The sequence below is a fragment of the Brachionichthys hirsutus genome, chromosome 6 (genome assembly GCF_040956055.1).
Source record: "Brachionichthys hirsutus isolate HB-005 chromosome 6, CSIRO-AGI_Bhir_v1, whole genome shotgun sequence".
NCBI classification, from domain to species: Eukaryota; Metazoa; Chordata; class Actinopteri; order Lophiiformes; family Brachionichthyidae; genus Brachionichthys; species Brachionichthys hirsutus.
Window position 1 is genome coordinate 12,976,478 of NC_090902.1, and position 18,909 is coordinate 12,995,386.

The window sequence follows — 18,909 nt, forward strand, 5'->3', positions numbered from 1 at the left end:
TGTAATAGTAACAGTCAAGGCCTGATTTAAAATAACATTTTCCCAAACCACCAAAGGCAGACTAAACTTATCCAGACATCCAATATTCAAATATAAAGTAGTCTAAAGTGTTAATTCGTCATGAGTTTAATAGTCCAACATGTAACGAGGGTGACATCATCAGCCAGCGCAGTTTTCAGTTCAAAGTAAACGCGTGAGGAAAACACTGGCAGCAGCAAAGATTCAAAGAAGATCAAGCGTAAACTCTTCCTTAAGGAGTCTAAAGGGTAAATATTAATTTAAGCCGAGTGTTCCAACTTAGAGTGGAACAAAGACAGAGAGTCCGTATTCTTCCTGTTTTTTTTTTTATGAAGCGGTTCTCTGTCAGTGGCGTGAAAAGAGCTCTTGTTTTTATCAGCCAAAAAACGTTAGCCGCCTGTTGCTAAATCGTGTCTCATTAGCAGAGCAGGAATAAGAATATGTGATCAATAAATACGAGTTTCATAACATCTGATAAATATATTTACAAGTAGATAGAGAGATAGATAAATAGACAAACAAATAACTATAAATAAATAGATCTTCTGAGCAAGCAAGACAAAAATAATTCAGAGTTGTCATTAATGGGGAGTGGTTGTTAGTTTTATGCTTTGCAGCAGCTTCTCATTAGGCTGACAGGGAACGGGCTTTGAACTCATCGTCCCCGGCTGGAAACACGGGGAGGCAGCGCATCCCGTTTGGAGACCGATGATGGAATTCCACCTGGTGACAAAACAGAGACAAACTGATGAACACAAATCCAGTCTGGTGTGTAGATTTTTAAAAAAACGCACTGCGTCGCCACTGTAAATTGCCTTAGTAATTTATTGTAATTTATGTAATTTATTGTCATCCATTGTCATTGTGCATCAGTGGTGTAATTTATTTTAGATTAATTGTTAGTTTGCATCGGCGGTGTAAAATCATTTTATTTTTATTTTTCTAATGTTACGTTGCATCAATTAAGTTATTGAATATTGGTTTTATTTTTATTTGTATTGTTAAATTTGTATTGTTAATTGTGGATGATTTATGTACGAAGGACTTTCAACGGAAACAAGACCGCAAGGGCTTTTTTGAAATGCTCCTCTTAGACAGGATGTTTGACTGTACTTGTACTGTAATACATGCTACTGTTTGACTGTACTTGTACTCTAACATTCTATCTAATAAATATATGCATCATCATCATACAAGTGTAAATAATCTGCATATTTCTTTCTAATCCTAACTGCAGTAAAGTCTTTCTTGTACATTGAATAGTGGAAATGTTTATGCATTAGGCTAAACTACAGAAAACAAAAAACTCTTGTGCCTCTTAATCAAACAGTCGTGAAGCAAGAAGGTTCTGCTGGTATGCAGAACTAAATCTGGTTCCTCAGCAGGACTTATTGCAGCTGTGTATTTCCACTGCACAGGAAGAAGCAGGAGCCGACAACAGTTATCCCAAACTGCAAGTTCTCTCTCTATAAATAACAGGATGCAGATTATATGCTGCATCAAAAAAAAAAACAACGACAGAGGATTAGTCTAAAAGAACGCAGGTGAAGCCACCTTAGCTAAGAAATGGATTAGCTAGAAGCAAAGATATGAAGGTTTTTATGCGGCAGAGATTAAACAAACAAACAAAGCAAATAAGAGGTTTGTGATATTCAAGGGAGCTGGTATTTTACTCGTTTTTTATCTTGTCTGGATAAACTGTATGAGATATAAGAGTCAAATGTTTCTTATAATGCATTTCTCAACATGCCAAACTATTCCTTAAACTGCTAACTAGTTGTCGTTTCCGCCAAGGAGGTTATGTTTTTGTCCGCCCGTCTGTTAGTAAGATAAAATGTTCTGGACAGATCTGGATACGATTTTCAGGAAATGTTGAGGATGTTTCCAGGAACAGATGATTACATTTTGGCCATGATCCACCAAAGATACCGGATTCTGGATCAGTTTGAAACTTTCGTTAACATTGCAGTAAATGGAGCTTCAAAACATGTTCCTCAATATCTTAGTTGATTATTGACCGATGTTTATGGTGTTTGACACAGTCATGTAGGGGGGCGCTCTATCTCAAAAGAAGAAAATCAAAATGTTTCACCTATTTTCTAGAGAGCTCCTTCTTCATGCAGGACTTAAAAGAGGTGAACTTCTCCTCCAATTTGACTCCCTGAGAGAGAGAGAGAGAGAGAGAGAAATAATTAATTTGAAAAACAATTTCATGGCATTCCACTAGATGGCAGTATAATTTCACACCTGATTGGCGTTTCACCATGAAGAAATTGCAGAAACGTAATATATATATGATGATGTGAAAGTATTTATGATACCAAGGCAGAAGCTAAAAGTCTTAATTAAAATGTAGAAGAACGTTGTGCACACGGCGTCCCTGAAAATGACTGAGAAGGAGCTGACAGAGAGTGATGATGAGGATGAGGAGGATGGCGTCTGCATGCTGGGTGAAGCTGCTCTACCAAACAGACAAGAGAAGAAGAGGCAGACAAAGACAGGCTGGCGGCCTTTAACTGGTGCCGTCTCACCCTTTTGCCGCGGTGCAGACGGTCCTTCATGACGCCGATGAACTCCTTGTGGCTGAGTTTATCATCGCGATCCTCATCGAAGATTTTGAAGACAGTGTTGACCAGGTGGCGACTCAGCTTGATGTCTGTAGCCACGTAGACCGCACGAGCAAACTCCCCTGAGAGGCGGAAGACAAGAGGGCGAGGAAAGAAGTGACCAAACCGCCGACGAGAGGAGCGGTCTTTAGTCCGCAGCAGCACTAAATGCTGCCAGAGACAGTTTTATTTTCTCTTTATGATAAGTCTCAAGTCTCTGTGATTGTAGCGTAGCTTGAAACCATTTGTAAAACACAATCATGTTCAGGAAAAATTACTTAAAGCAACACGCTCAGACCTGATCCATCACACCTTTATACTTTCATGTCATTTTTATGGTCCGGGACAAATAAATGTCTCTCCGTGAGTCCGTGTCCCTTTGAGCGAGGTTCCTTTACTGAGGAGATGAATCCTATAATTCTATGACATGAAATCATATTTGGAGATTGTTACATCAGCACTACGCTCACAGGATAGTCACATATAGGTGGCATATTTACATTCAAGCGTCCACACACTTTTGGTCATGTAATGCTGGTTCTACAGCAGGCTTGTGTAAAATGAGTCCAACCACGAACTCTGAGACCTCACCTTGACCAATGGAGCGGTTGGCAAAGTTGTACATTTGCATGGCGATGGTAAAATCCTCCAGGTTGTTGAGGAACTGGAAGAAGGACCTGAACTCTTCAAAGGTGATTCCCTGCAAAGGGGAAACAAAACAATGGCTTGATTTAAGAAACATAAAGCTTGAGAAATGCAACATGAGAAAAAGCTTTCATGTGTCAACGCTCCAGCGAAGGGGTAGCGCTGCAATCCACCCAGCACACAGGCTGCTTTCCTTTCATCCTGCGGGGAATCCTTCAGTGTGTGCGTGTGTGCGTGTGTGTGTGTGTGTTGGGGGGGGGGGGGGGCTTGAAGTCAACAGACAGATAACACTTCCAAACACACAAAGTATACGTTGCTGGATTCTCCCTGCGCCGTATGGACACGCCGAGCTGTCGACAGCGGGGGAAGGATTGTAGCTTTTGGGAAGAGGTCAGGCTGTTTGCAGACGATTCTAAAGCAGATTAACCTGATACTTGAATACGCAAAAACAAAAAAGCCATGAATCCCTAAAACATCTCAGGCTTGGCTGACGACTCAAACACTGAGCCTATTGATGTCCACTCAACCATCCTGCACCAACGGGGGGGGCACCCCACCCAACACACAACACACACGCAGTCGAACAAACGGAGTAATGACTAATCTGTGACGCTTTGCTGTTTTAACAAGGTGAGAGCCATAAAATATCGCTTAGCCCGATGGCGAGAGCCACTTGACGATCAATGGCCGTCTAGCAACAGGCTACTCCAGCCGGCTGAAAGGCAGGTCAGCGTGCCAAAGAGGTGAAAACAAATCAAAGCTCAAATGAGGATGTCTCACTCAGCGGCTTCATTCACAGATCAGTATGCAAAGAAACAAGTAGCCGCACTAAAACAAACAAAGAGCAACGGCACTGCGCCGGACGTCTCCCGGGAGCGGAGGCTGAACAGTGTTTACGCTTTCATCCGTGCCCGTCGGTGCGTTGGTCTGTCGGCAGGCGGATTACGGTTAAACTTGTTGGGAGGGTGGATCTGGGGCCTGAAGAGACCTCATTGGATTTCAGTATGGATCTGGTGCATATTTAGGGGGGGGGGGGGGTTGGTATCTGTGAGCGCATCGCATTCGGTGTGGATTTGAAGGTTTCCTGCTGTTGCTTTGGTTTCGGATGGGTTTATCGATGCCGTTCGCCTCCCTTGAACGTGACAGCTCAACGAATGATTCCTGATCCCGAGGCCAACCTGTGGAGTTTGCGATTCTAAAATCTGCTTCAAAGTAGAAGCCAGAATAACTCAGCCGAAGCACAATAATTCACACATTTACAGTGTTCGAATGGATCGCACTGTTTGCGACTTTGCTTGACGTTACACGCTGAAAATATCTTCTGACTTCCTGAAGTTTTGTCATCACAATGAGGGTGCCAGGTGTAGCACGCATCGTGCCTGTACACGCAGCCAATAGCGAGTGACGTGTGGTCAGGACCGGCAAGTCTCGCTGCAGTTTGGCCTCTCATTATCTCATGTAGTAAAGACATATCCTATAGATTTGTCATTATTCAACACCTGTGTGTCGGTTTACACATGCTCCGGTTCATTTGCCACAGAACCAGCCTCCCTAAACTCCGAGGCAGATGAAACATCAAAGTCTACGGCCTACATCCCAATGAAACAGGCAGAGATAAGTGTCCAATAGCCGAATACATATTTCATCTAAAAGCACAACGTAAAAAAAAAGAAAGTCCATTTTTTGCACTCCTTTCGTTGCTGAATTGCATTGAATTGCATGATACTGAATGGCACTCGAGCTGCTCTGTTGAGACAAGGAGCCTTGTGATGACAGAGTGAATCCGAAGGGGAAACAAACCGCACCTTTTCGTCCGGTATGCTGTGGCGCACATTCTCCAAATACCCGGTCACGTCATCCACGTTGGTGTAGCGGAGGAGGATGCGAGCAAAGTCTTCCTCGCTGATGGTGGGCAGGCCTTTGGCGTAGGAGAGGAACTCTATCTCAAGCACCTCTGTCTGCAGGTTGTCCATGAACCTGGAGGAGAAACAGAATTTCGTTATGTTAGCATGATGACAATAAATCTTGAATCTTGAAACGGACAGCAGGACTTCCAGAAGCTCGCAAACACAAACGAACACCCACAAACATGAAGATAGAGGCTCAGTGCGGTTTGAATATAACTAATGCACATGATGACTTCCTCAGCAGCAGCACGATTTACCACCAAGGTTTTTTTTTTTTTAAACTCACTTGTAAAAATCTTCAAATTTCAGCTCAGCTTTGCCCTTTTTCCCAAAGAAATGCACCAGCAGTGTTGTTTCTGTCTTCTCGTCCACGTGCTGTCGTAGAGGGAAATGCGTTAGGACGCTTCTTAAACGTAAATACCCTCCTCAGACGAAAGGCGCTCTGCATAAATGTGTCGACCGAACCACAGTGCAAACCTGATTACATCAAACATTGAGCAATTTTGCACAAAATCGCTGTTCAAAGTTACACTTCATGGTAAACATTAACAGTGACATGCTGATGGCTCTTAGTAAAGATTTTAGTTAATGCCCAAGCCCACATTCTGCTATTGAATAATGACTCAGAGTTAATGGTTAATTCTCACAGCGCCTGGCACCAAACCAGCATTTCCTACTTCGGCATGCTCAGAACAAGAACCAGAGGATATAGATTTACAAACAAGGAGGTGGATGCATGTTCCACAATGCTCGCTAACACGGCATCTAGCAGTTCCTGCAAGACAAACGGGGCCGTCAGAAGCTTTCGCGTAGTAACGGAGAGGCGTCGCGACGACGGCACGGCTACCTCGGAGAGATCAGAAAACAGAACTTGACTTGTGCCTCGTCTGAGAACATCCCACATGCCCTTGGCCTCCACATGCTGGCTGTCTTTTTTAAGAACCTGTGGCAGCAGGTGAAGCACAGCTGTTAAAAGACAAATTACATCGTGCACATGTTACTGAGATTAGGGAAAAGGGACTAAAGGCCAAAGTGGATTCTGTGGCAGCCGGGAGGATAGCGATGCACAGACTAGAAAGAAGACGAAGAGACAGACAACAAAGTCAGACAGGGTGGGGGGGGCAGACAGCTAGAGAACGAGGGCAGCTGACACCGGTGTATCCGAGGGGCACGTCAGACCTGACATGGGCCCGCTCTGCAGTGATGCATGCAGCCTTCTGGCAGGACGTTGAGCCAGCACACCCAACGCATGCACAAAGCATGCACAAAGCATGCAGGGCAGGAGGTTCATGCCGAGTTAACTCTGCACCTGAGCCTAGCCAGTGCCTTTCACCTACTGCTCAGATAGCCAGCAGCTAGGAGCAGTTTAGACCTTTTTCAGAGATAAATATAAGGCATAATGGTGAACGTGTGTGTGTGCTAAAAAAAGCATGTATTTCTAGCTCAATGGCGTCTAGAACCAAGCACTCAATGAGGTGAGCTCAGACCAGACAATCGTCATCATTTTTACACGTTCACAATCAAGGAAATACGACTTGCTGATACAAACATGATCGTTTGTTGTTTTCTAAAAAGGCTTTTGGCCACTCTGCTCCTTTTGCACGGAACAGGTTACAGAAAGACTGGAAACTCACTAATCGAATTCCAATGAGCACTGTTAAATCTAAATTAAGAGTTCTTGAGGCTGATTCCACAACATGCACTTGTTTTTTATAGTCTATTATAAATAAAACATATTATATATGTTTGCTATTTACGCAGTTTTACTATTTGTATTTGCTTGTGTTTTAACTGCGTAATGTGTGTTTTTGTATCTGCTGCTGCCTATCTTGGCCAGGACCCCCTTGAAAAAGAGGTTCTTAACCTCAACGGGTTATTTTCCTGGTTAAATAAAGGTTAACTAAAATAAGAATGATTGCAGTTTGCTTTGCTCCCTGCTCTGAAGTTTACAGCTAAAGTTATTTGTGTCATGTGCAAAACGATCACCACAATCATGTCATAGAATTATAGGATTCATCTCCTCAGTAAATTTCAGGAACCTCGCTCAAAGGGACACGGACTCACGGAGAGACATTTATTTGTCCCGGACCATAAAAATGACATGAAAGTATAAAGGTGTGATGGATGCATCGTACGTCTGAGCGTGTTGCTTTAAGTAATTGTTCCTGAACATGATTGTGTTTTACAAATGGTTTCAAGCTACGCTACAATCACAGAGACTTGAGACTTATCATAAAGAGAAAATCAAACTGTCTCTGGCAGCATTTAGTGCTGCTGCGGACTAAAGACCGCTCCTCTCGTCGGCGATTTGGTCACTTCTTTCCTCGCCCTCTTGTCTTCCGCCTCTCAGGGGAGTTTGCTCGTGCGGTCTACGTGGCTACAGACAGACAGGCTACAGACCAGTCTTCAGGTGAGAGCTGTTTCAGGTGGAATCTTTCTCTCTCTCTTGACAAATGACTAGTTCATAAATCATCTAAGGCACGCGTGCGCGCTCACACACACACACACACACACACACACGTACATATCATAACGTCGTAGTACACAGTGGTGTGTCTCATTTCCAGTGACTGTTAATGAAGCTATCTGGTGCTAACAGACACAAACGCAGGTGGTGTCGGCCTCTGAGATACACACATGTGTTTTCTGTGCCAGATCAATGCTCAGGTACAGATTCAGGTTAGAGGGTGTGCATGCCAGAAATACATGCAACAAGCGGAACACCTCTTATTCTTTCAGGGGAAAAGAACAATACTTACACCGTGTGCCTGGGATTTATGAGGACCGTAGAGCTGCAGGCTCTAAAATACAGAAGTAGAATGAAAGAGTCAAGGCAGCAGGAAATAAGATTTAGTTTTCTGCTAAAGTCATCGTTACCGCCGTCAAGGAGGTTATTGGTTTTGGTTGCGTTCGTGTGTCTGTTAGCAGGATTACGCGAAAAACTGCTGAATGAATCTTGATGAAAATAAATCTGAAGATGGGTCTTGGTCTAAATTTACAAAAAAAAATCTTGTAAAATCTATATTCAATTCACTCACCAAAAATCGCAGTCATAAAGGGGTCCGATATGCAAAATATCTTCTTGATCTGGATTCCATTTATGGATTCAAAAATCAGTTAAAAATACACATCAACTCTGATTCACTTTTACTTTTCACGGTTGGTCTACAAAGATGCCAAGAACAATTTAGAACCTTTTAATCACGATCCAGATCACCATGTTGATGCAGGAATAAAATAATAATAATTTTTGGTGTAAATAGAATTATAAGGGAAACAAGCTGCTTGGCGGAGGTTTGCATTTTCCTAGTTTGTTAAATGATGCGTCTTTACCAGATGTAGTTTTTTTAGTTCGCTAACGTACCCATCGTCCTCATCTCCAGCCTCATCTTCTAGCAGCGTTATACTTCTAAATCTCGAGTACCCATTCTAATGATCTTTTTGAAGGTTATAAGGGCCACAGATTAATGCAAAACCATCTGGAGATGGCCTGTATGTCGTGTTTATGTGATAAGACCTCAAAGACTTGGTCTTATCGCTCCATTCAGCGCTGCCTGTTTACATCCACCTGCATGCAGCACACAGCAGCCCATGAGAGATGAAAGTCTCAGGCATGTTGCACCCTGTACAACCGCATTTACCCCCGTGCAGCCTGCGGTCTCGCCGGGATCACGACAAGCAACAACTGCGTGTAATGTCCTGTCATGTCATGTTCGACATCGGATTCGGTAAAGCACCACTAAACATTATAAATTAATGAAAGAACTGTGTGTGACGTGAACCTGACAGGTAATTTGTCTGCAGTCTGTTTGAGCTCCGTGCTTTGCCTTAATCTTTTCGTATGAAATGATGTAAGCCGCCTCAACAAGGTGAAAGACAAAGCTCTGATGATCTATTACTACACAGCTGATGAGCACCCAGCAGCAAAAACACTGTTACAGAAACGCCCTTTACATTATGCATAGTCAATGTTGCCATTGCTGATATGCAGAATATTGATTAAAGCTAGAGCTGCACGATATGGCCTAAAACCAATATCTCGATATTTTGAGGCTTCATCGCGATACACAATATATATCGCGATATTCCGATTACTCCTCTAAATCACTATGCAATACTTTGCATATTTTGCGGATAACCGTACTTTGTTCCATATCTTCCTGGCGGAACCCGAGCCACTGCCAGATGATAGAGCGAGTGCTGTGTTTTTTTTTTTGGAACCAAATCTCCATCTTCAATGAACGCCTCAGGAACTCGTAAACTCGCCTGGGGGGTCGTAACTTTTATTCGCTCTCTCTCTAACACAAAAACACGCATGCGTGCAGGAAGGATTTCCAGTTGGGCTGGGGGGCTGGTTGGTTCCACCAGGAGAGAGCGAGGGAGCGACACTCCAAAGAGAATTACGTACCGATGTGTTAAAACATCAACAATATGATCATTTCATACATCGCACGTGGAACAAGCCGCGATATTTCGAGTATATTCGATATATTAGATCTATATTAGCTGTAATTAAAGTAAGCATAATAGCTGTTCAAAGGCATCTGAAAGCAAATCCATACCTGCTGGTCTAACCTCTGCACGTCTTCAGCAACGTCCTTCCTGTCCTTTTTCTTGCGGAAGATTTCTTCCAGCTGTAGAGGACATGCATGGGTTAATGAGTAGAAAACAGCACTCGGATCAATACGTTACACGTCATTCTGCGATTATCAAGGTGAGGCACGTACCACCAAGAACTCCCTTTTGTCCACCATTTCGTTCCCATCTGCATCAAACATGTTGAAAGCGATCCTGAATCCGGCGTGGGGCTCTGAAATCCAAATATTCACATTTGTCTTTTATTTTCTAAATTATTTTGGAGACGATTCTGCTCGTGCCGGTTAAATATCCACCCACTTGTTAAAATGCAGAGCAGGAAGAGGTACTCCGTGTAACTGATGACTCCTGGAAGAGAAGACATTCGTCAAGCTAAAGACCAAAAACTAAAAGCCTCCCTTCTTTTTTCACACTGAACGAGCTGAAGGTGTTTACAGATGTTCAACGTCACCTGCCTGGATAAGCCATGCGAAGAAACAGACACGAGTAATCTTCTGGCTCGCACCGATAACATCTTACCTTTTACGCCACTCTTGGTGTTTCCCCTCACACAAACAGGCTTTACAGCCGAGCTGACCTATCGGGACACAAACCCAAACAGATCTAAGCCCTGCGGCTTCTGACCGTGTTTGGGTAACAAGGTGTAATTCATTCCCAAGTGATCTGTCACTGATTGAGAATGGCCGATTCAGGTTTTGTGTCGCGTCCTTCAGCTCCTTTTGTTGTGTGACACAGAGACGGGAAGAGTAAGTGTCAGGAGACAACTCAGGAGGCTTCTCCCCTCTGACTCTGAAAGCATTCCCAAGCTTTTGTTTGCTTGGGAATCTCGAGAATCGAGCACAGATAGTTCTGGGTGACTAGACCTGGCGTTATGGGAAAAGAATTCAGGTACAGGATTTGCTGCAGGGAGATATTTCCAGACAGAGGAATACTCAAGGGAAAGAAAAACAAAGCTGGCAAACCAAGATGTCTGATGTCTGAAGAGCTGGAAAGTTGCTGCCATCCAGGAAACACAAATGTAAGTGAACCACATGTGCAAACTGAGGTGTGAACAATTAGTGAATGGTGCCATTTAAAAAAAAGAAAAGCACTCCACCTTCTCACCACAGCGCTCTGTTTGGAAGATACGACCCTATAATGACAACAGATCTGCAGCTTCAAAGCCTCTGAAGCTTAAATGGGTTAAAGAGGGGAAAACACTTTTAAGATTCCAGCCGTGTTTCACCAATACCACACACCTTCAGTCCTGGAGGGGCCAGCCTCCTCCGCCTCCTCCTCCTCCTCCTCCTCCTCGCTCTGAGCCTCTGAGCTCCAGTAAGTTGTTGTTAGACAATACAAAGAATTCCACAGAAACACTTCATACGGAGTGGCGGTCCCAGAGATGTAATCCAATGCCATTCTCCAGCTTCATAATGTCCGTGGTGATCGGGGGGGGGGGGGGGGGGACGTGTCTCAACATAGCTGGGTTCAAACAGCTCCCTCATTCTCTAGAGCAACGCTTTGTTCACAGATCAATCCAGTCCTTTCTTCCCCCGACAAAGCCGCAACGTTTAACAGCAGGATTAAAAGCCCCGCATCGCAGCATTGGCACTTAGCTAAAGCAACAGCGAGATCCGATGCTTCACTGGCTCCTATGACCTACTGAGCAGGAGGCTGCAGGCCCAGGTGGGACAAGTTTCAAAATCTTTGCTCACGCTGACAACCTGAGTTTTCGTCATGCAATGTTACCGTGAATGGAGGTTTGCAGGTGAGCGGTGCAGATATTTCACAGGTTGCGTTCTCGTCACATTCCGGAACGTCCGCCGTGAATGTCAACTACGTAAGTTATACGAAACCTTCACTCAAGTCTAATCAGTTCATTTTTTATTTTATTTGAGGAGCCATATATTTAGAATTTGCTGATTTTAGTCATTGAATTTCTATCTCAAAATTTCCAGAAAAAGCCAGAACAATTTGGCATCAATTATAGGACGATTACAGACTGTGTTCCGTCAGTGCCGGAGCAACCTGGAGTTTTCTAGAAGCTCAGCCAAATGTAAAGATAAGAAGTTTGTAAAACAAAAGCATGAGGTTTGAAAAAAACTTCATATAAAAAGATGCATTTAGTTGGGCTTTTACTGAATATAATAACGTTATATGAAATATAAAATCCAGTATGAAAGCACAGGGTTCTTTCTAGAAAAGCTCATACTTGTCTCATTCAAGATTCAAGATTCAAGATTCTTTATTGTCATTATGCTAACATAACGCCACTGTTGCTTTTAACATCTGTTTTGCATTGATGAATGTTTGTTTATTACGTATTTTTTGTTTGTATGGTTCATGTTTATTTTTTTATTGTCTGTAAAAGCGCTTTGTGAATTTTATTTCTAAAAAAGTGCTATATAAATAAAGCCTATTATTATTATTATTATTATTATTATTATAACAAAATCGTGTGGCCGGGAGCCTCGGGCTGCAACGTGTGTACGCGCCGCCATTCCGGAAACATATGTCATATAAACGACATAAGCTGTACGATCAAACACCCATCCTGCAGAGGTTACTCTACAGGAATAAATCTACAGAATACAAGACTGATGGAGAGATAAGATCGTTTTTTATGATTATACAAGGGCAACACACAACGAAACATCCGGAAACAAGAAGTGGAGGAGTTTTAAAAAATGAAGACACAAAGGAGAAACTTCCCCTTCAGTCAAAAATGTGTTTTTTCTTCTTCCTAAAGTTAAAGTTAACGACTAATGTTAAAGTTTGACATTGGAAGATTACACAACCATCACTAAAACTCTACACATTAAATCCGATGCCTGTGACAACCAAGTCCAGCTTCGGCAAACACAGTGGACTGAGGAGACGCCTCCAGTCCACTTAAAACAGAGATGCTAGTGCAAACAATCACTAAAAAAATAAATATTTTCCTAATCATGTTAGATTTGTATAAATTCTGGGTACAGAATAGGTGCCGTTTTAAGGATTCTAATGTTACTTATTCCTTTGAAAATATGCAGACGTGTGTGGAGGGCATCTCTACGTGCTTGGGCTGTAATACCTCACCTCGTTCACCAATATTCCTGAACATGTTTGATGATCCTTTCCAAACAGGCGGAGTGTCAGCCATCATCTTTTCTAATTCCTGTGAGAATAAAAGAAAATCCCAAATCACCCACTCGTGTCTAAATCCCAGGTAAACGCAAACGCAGAGCAATGTTTGCTGCAGGATTTACACAAAGGAGGAGGAAACTGCGCTCACCTTTTTCGTGAGAGACTTCCACGTTCTTCGTCCTGCAAACATAACGTGGTTGGATCATACGTGGAATCTGACTTACAATAACGCGTTCAAACGGTGAGTTCCCGTATCAGGAACGTAGAACCAGGAAACAAAAGTGAAAACAAGTGTTACACAAGCCGTGTGTCTCTGTCGATGCATTCCAATAGCCAATAAAGCAGAAGATAAGACATGAGACCTTGTAAAAAAAATGAATAAAGCTGACCGAGAAATCACATAGTGGTGAGAGTGACCCTCTCCTGGCTCGGTTTAAAGGCTGGGGTCATGATTCAGTCGTCTCATCAACACATGCAGAGAGTGCCCTTCATGTAGGCACGAATTTGATGCTTACTATGAATGTGTCATGTCAAACATTAATGGATCTGATATGAATAATTGACAAGTTTGACTAAAGTGGAGTCGCTTCTAAAAGAGCATAACTCCTCTATGATCTGCTCCTGGAATGAAACCATCAGTAACGCACACGCAAGGCCTTACTATCCATCCAGGACGATGACAAAAACATCTGGCTTTACAGCAACAAAAACATAATATGCTAACACAACAGTTCTTCTAGTATTCCTTCGTCATTAAATCCCAATGAAGCCACATCTAAAAGATTACAGCAGGCCACACACCTGAAAGCAGCGTAAACGCTACTCATCAGAACCTCTTATCATATTTATGACACCTGTGCTAAGTTGTTTGGTCTCTCTGGTTCTCTGCAAGTTTGTTGCCACATAAATGGGCCCTAAAAGTGGGCTTGCTGGTAAAGATGTCTATCTTTATGCAGGTGTTATGACTGAAGCTCTTCAAGCCACAATTTATTGTCCGATGACACTTCGCAGGCCCTCATCAACAAGGTCCAGGACACGACAGCAGCTCTGGAAGGAGCAGGGTCTGTCCTAATGTGTCAAACTCAAGGCCCCGGGGGCCAAATGCGGCCCTCCACGTCATTTTTTGTGGCCCACGAGAGCGGTGTCCCTGCCATTTGTTTTTGTAAAATGCTGCATCCGTCACACATGTTCTTAGCAGCTCGCAATTGTTGGTCGTGCTGAAGTTCGGCCCCTCAAAAAGAGTTTTGAACAAAGTTATTTTTCTTTATTTATGATTTAATATTATTTACTAGAACCTTACTTGAAAAACTTTGATTGTTGATGTGGTTTTCTTAACCTGATAAATTGAAATGATTTCTGCTATAATAACAGCAATAAGCTATCCATGTATTTTTGTATTACATTAAAGTTACATTTACACTGTTACGGTTACAACTGGCCCTTTTGAGGGCAACCATAATGCTGATGTGGCCCTCGGGGGGGGGGGGGATGAGTTTGTTTGCCGGGGGTGTCATTAAGCAACCAGCTCCTGACATGTAAGACGATGGCTCCGGTGCAACTCTCTGAATGGAGATTATAGTTTGTAGAGGTACTGTCGGATCAGCGGTGGAGTAGAATGTGTCCTCGGAAGGGGAGGATGTCCCCAAGAGGTTAAAATATTCATTTACAACGATGGCAATATTTATTCATTCAAAGCTATCACACTTTTTGCTGATTAAATAAAAAAATAAAATGCACTGCGCGACTAATGCAGAGCATCAATAATCATCGTATCAATGCATAAATAAAGCCCTCACAAGGATGCTCAGCGTTGTGGAAGAGGCCGACTACTCACTCTTGGTTTCATTCAGAGTGATGGACTCGATGAAGTTGAGCGGCGTGAGGAAGAGCTGGCCCTCGCACTCCACCGAACCGAACAGGCGGAATCTGTTCTCGTGGGCGGACATGTACACGTCCCCGTCGTCCAGGCCGTAGGCCTTGGCCTGCAAACACACACAGGAGGTACGAACACACACCGTCGTGAACGCGTTTACCTCGTGCCAACGGTGATAACGCTGCCTGAGAGACACTAAACCCTCCACAAAAGCCTTTCTTGTCACTCGCAAGGGGCCCGAGGCTTTAATTCAGAGTTTCAGTGTTCAGTGTTTCATCTCTGTGCACCGGGTAATGTCCCTGCAACTGCTCAAACAGCCAGATCAGCCGGCGCGATCGGTGAAGACAGAGTGGATCTCTCCACCAGGTGGAACGGTGCCAGGTCCAACGGGCACAGTGCAAACACCCAGGGAATGTGTGCCCCCCTCTCTGCTTAACCATTAAACCCTCTCCAACCACCTCCACCTCTCATCGGATGTCAGCCCCTCCAACCAAGTCTGAGTGTCCGGTTTCACGTGTCCCTGGATTCCTGCTGCCTGTGGACACCAGTCAAATTACAGAGACGAGCAAAACCAGACTGTTTTTAATCCCCTGTGATCAATTAGGATGTGGTCACATGTCTACGCTAAACAGACCTACTATAGAAAGGGTGGCGTAGAGAGAGAGAGGCAGTTATTTTGGATTTTGCCCTGCGACATGATTCATCATGGAGTTAATCTGAATGCTGAAAATGACGTCTTATAATCAGCGGTAACAGAGACGTCTACGTTCGCCTGTGAGCGTAACGATAAAGATAGAGGAGAGAGGTTTGTATTAATACACAGTCATAAACTGCGTTTGAAAATTGCAGATACAATCTAACAAATTGTCTGTAATTACTAGCCTTGATGTTACATTGTAATTTATTATTCTGCGTGTACAGCCTTTACGCAGGAAGGATCCAGACGTGCTGTTTATATCGCGTCCCTCGTAAGCCAACGTCCATAATCAACTTTAATTTGACCTTCTATTCCTGTTTCACTTCAATCATAAAAGCCCTTTCTTTTCTTTTTTTTTGAACTTTATTAACAGAAAAACAAACAAAACGAAACAACAGGTACAAATAAATAATAATAATAATAATAATAATAATAAAGACCGGGCTTTACACAACACAAATGAATTGCCATTGCAATAACTTAAAGTGAAGGCTGGTTTGTGACATTATTCAGAAAGTCCTTGATTAAATCCCATTTTCTTTCAAAGACAGGCGTTTGTAACTGTAATTGTGAAGTCAATCGTTCCATTGAGTAAACGTGTCTTATTCTTTGTAACCATTGTTACAAAGAATAAGACACGACATTGTTAAAAAAAATAAAAGAAGAAAAAAAATATATAAATATATTCATCATCATCATCATCATCATGAGAACCCAGCACCATGTCTGGCGGTGACGTAGGTCTTCCTGTCGACCCTGATATGCGCAGGAAACCCTGCGCGTCAGCAGCGGTTTGGGTCACGTGACGTATGGATTTTGACCGAATTGCCGTTTTCAGCACCAAAGGCCGAGGACAGCTCCGAGAGCGAGAAGCCCTGCATGACGTCACCGTTGCTTCACAATGAACGCAGAACCGAAGGAAGACAAATAAACACACAGCGTGCCGCGTCGTGGTTCCTCTCCTGTGTGTGTGTGTGTGTGCGTGTGCGTGCGTGCGTGCGTACCTTGTCGGTGGCGGACACCGACGGCAGCAGCAGGTGGGAGACTCGAGCCTCGACATGCTTCTTCACGCCGGGCCGACCGACGTACGGCCAGCACAGGTAAAGCGCGCCGCCCGCCGCGGCGACGCAGACTCCGCCCGCCGCGGCGACGCAGGCTCCGCCCGCCATGACTTTAGCCGCTTTAGCCGCCTTCGAGGACGCTTGTTTCTGTTTCTGCGCCGCGTTAGCCAGAAGACGCATCAGCGTGCGCAGGGCGGCCATCGTGGGACGGCGACGCGGAGGTGGCGTGAGCGTTAACGGAGCGGCGCGGCGCGGTGCGGCGCGCGACGCAAGCTGCTCCGGGCTCGCGAGACGTGCGCGCGCACGCGCGCGTGTTTCAGGGATTTAAAAGGCGTCAGAGCGCTGAGAGTCTTTGAACGTGGTTTCTGTCAGATATAATGAACACGTGAAGGACTCGAACGCCTCTCTGCGTGTTTCATGTGAGGGGGGGGGGGGGGGGGGGCACGTCTGAACTGTGCCGGCCCCGCCCATTAGTCGTCCTGTGGTTTTGCACCTGCCTCGCCACCCCTCCGCCGCGCAAACGCGTCCCAGGAGCTCCCGTGCGCGCGTCGCCGCAGCGCGCATTCCCCGAATCCTCCCTCCACTGCCCCCCCCCCCCCCCCCCGATGAGCCGCACCAACCCGCTGTGAGACAAACAGGCATGCAAGCGGAGGAAGAAAACGCAGGAATAAAAGGAGAGGAATAAAGGAGGAGCTGAGATTCAGCGTTTCCCGTCAGGGGACGTAAACGCGCACTCAGTAACGGTGGCAACCAGGTAGTCCGCGACACGCAACCGAGCGCTCCCTCTGCACCTCCTGCCTTGAACTTTACGCGCGATGGCTGCGGCTTCTTCTCTGGGGGAAGTTGGGGGCGTCCTGCACGGCATCGACGGCGTGGCGCAGGTCGGGTCCCACTTCCTGCTGACCCCTTTGGCGGACAGCCCGACGCTGCTGCTGGGGGAGCAGCTCGTACCCGGGGACCGGCTCTCCCGGAGCACCGCGGCGGATTTAACGCATCTCAAGGGGATCCTCAGGAGGAGGCAGCTATACTGCAGGACTGGTTTCCATCTGGAGATGCTTCCTGACGGCGCAGTGCAGGGCACACGGAAGGACCACAGTCGTTTCGGTAAATACTTGACAAGAGTATTTTCACATATTTTTTGGTAACGCAAAGTGACTAAAAGCTATAAGAAGAAGGTATATCATAAATAATCATCAATCACCAACGAGGAAGAACGTCTAAAGCTGATTTAAAATCCTTCAGATGCTATTTTGTTATAATAATAATATTTATTTTATTGTGCTGAACTGTGACATTCTTCCACAGGTATTCTGGAATTCATTAGCCTTGCTGTTGGGCTGATCAGCATTAGAGGGGTGGACAGCGGCCGCTACCTGGGGATGAATGACAAAGGGGAGCTGTACGGCTCTGTAAGTCCCGCCTCTGCTCATCCACGCTGCCCAAATACGCTCTTTCGTTTTTGTCATGTGATGATTCCAGAAAATAAATATATTTTTTTTTATTGCATTTGCTGACTTTGACATGCAGGAAAAATAGAGACGCACGACGCAAAGTGTTTTTAAATACGTGTTCTCTTATGATTTCAGGAGAAGCTGACGGCCGAATGCGTCTTCAGGGAGCAGTTTGAGGAGAACTGGTACAACACGTACTCCTCCAACCTCTACAAGCACGGGGACAAAGGGATGCGCTATTTTGTGGCGTTAAATAAAGACGGGACGCCAAGAGACGGGACTAAATCCAGGCGCCACCAGAAGTTTACGCACTTCTTACCCAGACCTGTGGACCCCGATCGCGTGCCAGAGCTGTACAGGGATATCCTGGGACACAGCTGAGACCTGGAGCATCGGTTCAGTTCAGGAATAGCTTCTAAAGCCCTGACAAGCAGGGAACAGAGAGGAGAAGAAAGAGGGAAGGTGCGCGGCCCAACCAGCGGGGATAAAGGCACTGGGGCCTCTTTGTAGGAATGCGCGGGCCATCTCTCAGCAGCCAGGAAGACAGGCTAGAATGTCTGCACAGTCGGCATGAGGGGATCGTTTGTTTTCGGAGGACAGGCGACCCCTTAAAGAGCACCGGCGTGGAATACGAGACGAATGGGAAACGGAGACGGACGGTTCAGAGAGCTTCTCCTCCGCTCGGGCGGCGGCGGCGGCGGCAGCTGATGGAGACCGTGAGAAGCTGTACTATCATCAAATGGTACTTCCAGTCTGGGTAGTGAGTCGGCGTTTGTTGGGAAGGACTTTGAAGGAATATTTTGTGTGTGTGTGTGTGTGTGTGTGTGTGTGTGTGTGTGCGTCGAGACCTGTTTGAAAAGAGCAAAAATGTAACGATTTATTTATTCATATTAGATACATATATTTATGATATATATATATATATTTATTTGAGAATATATTTTTTACAG

General features: G+C 44.8%; 2 protein-coding genes across 2 annotated transcripts; one reads left to right on the forward strand and one right to left on the reverse strand.

Moving 5' to 3' along the window:
- On the reverse strand, positions 1-16,736 carry micu3b (mitochondrial calcium uptake family, member 3b). The gene is made up of 15 exons (XM_068740244.1): positions 16,452-16,736; positions 14,712-14,859; positions 13,026-13,057; positions 12,830-12,908; positions 10,073-10,120; positions 9,904-9,986; positions 9,739-9,810; positions 7,936-7,977; positions 6,024-6,119; positions 5,463-5,551; positions 5,075-5,246; positions 3,216-3,324; positions 2,550-2,707; positions 2,111-2,179; positions 1-741 (listed from the first exon to the last, which is right to left on the reverse strand). The coding sequence occupies exons 1-14, from the start codon at positions 16,707-16,709 to the stop codon at positions 2,111-2,113; spliced, it is 1,455 nt and encodes a 484-aa protein (XP_068596345.1). The 5' UTR covers positions 16,710-16,736; the 3' UTR covers positions 1-741.
- A 587-nt stretch (positions 16,737-17,323) lies between these two features.
- On the forward strand, positions 17,324-18,340 carry fgf20b (fibroblast growth factor 20b). Its single transcript, XM_068740403.1, has 3 exons — positions 17,324-17,612; positions 17,814-17,917; positions 18,095-18,340. Exons 1-3 carry the CDS (start codon positions 17,324-17,326, stop codon positions 18,338-18,340), a joined length of 639 nt encoding a protein of 212 aa, XP_068596504.1.
- The last annotated feature ends 569 nt before the right edge of the window (positions 18,341-18,909 follow it).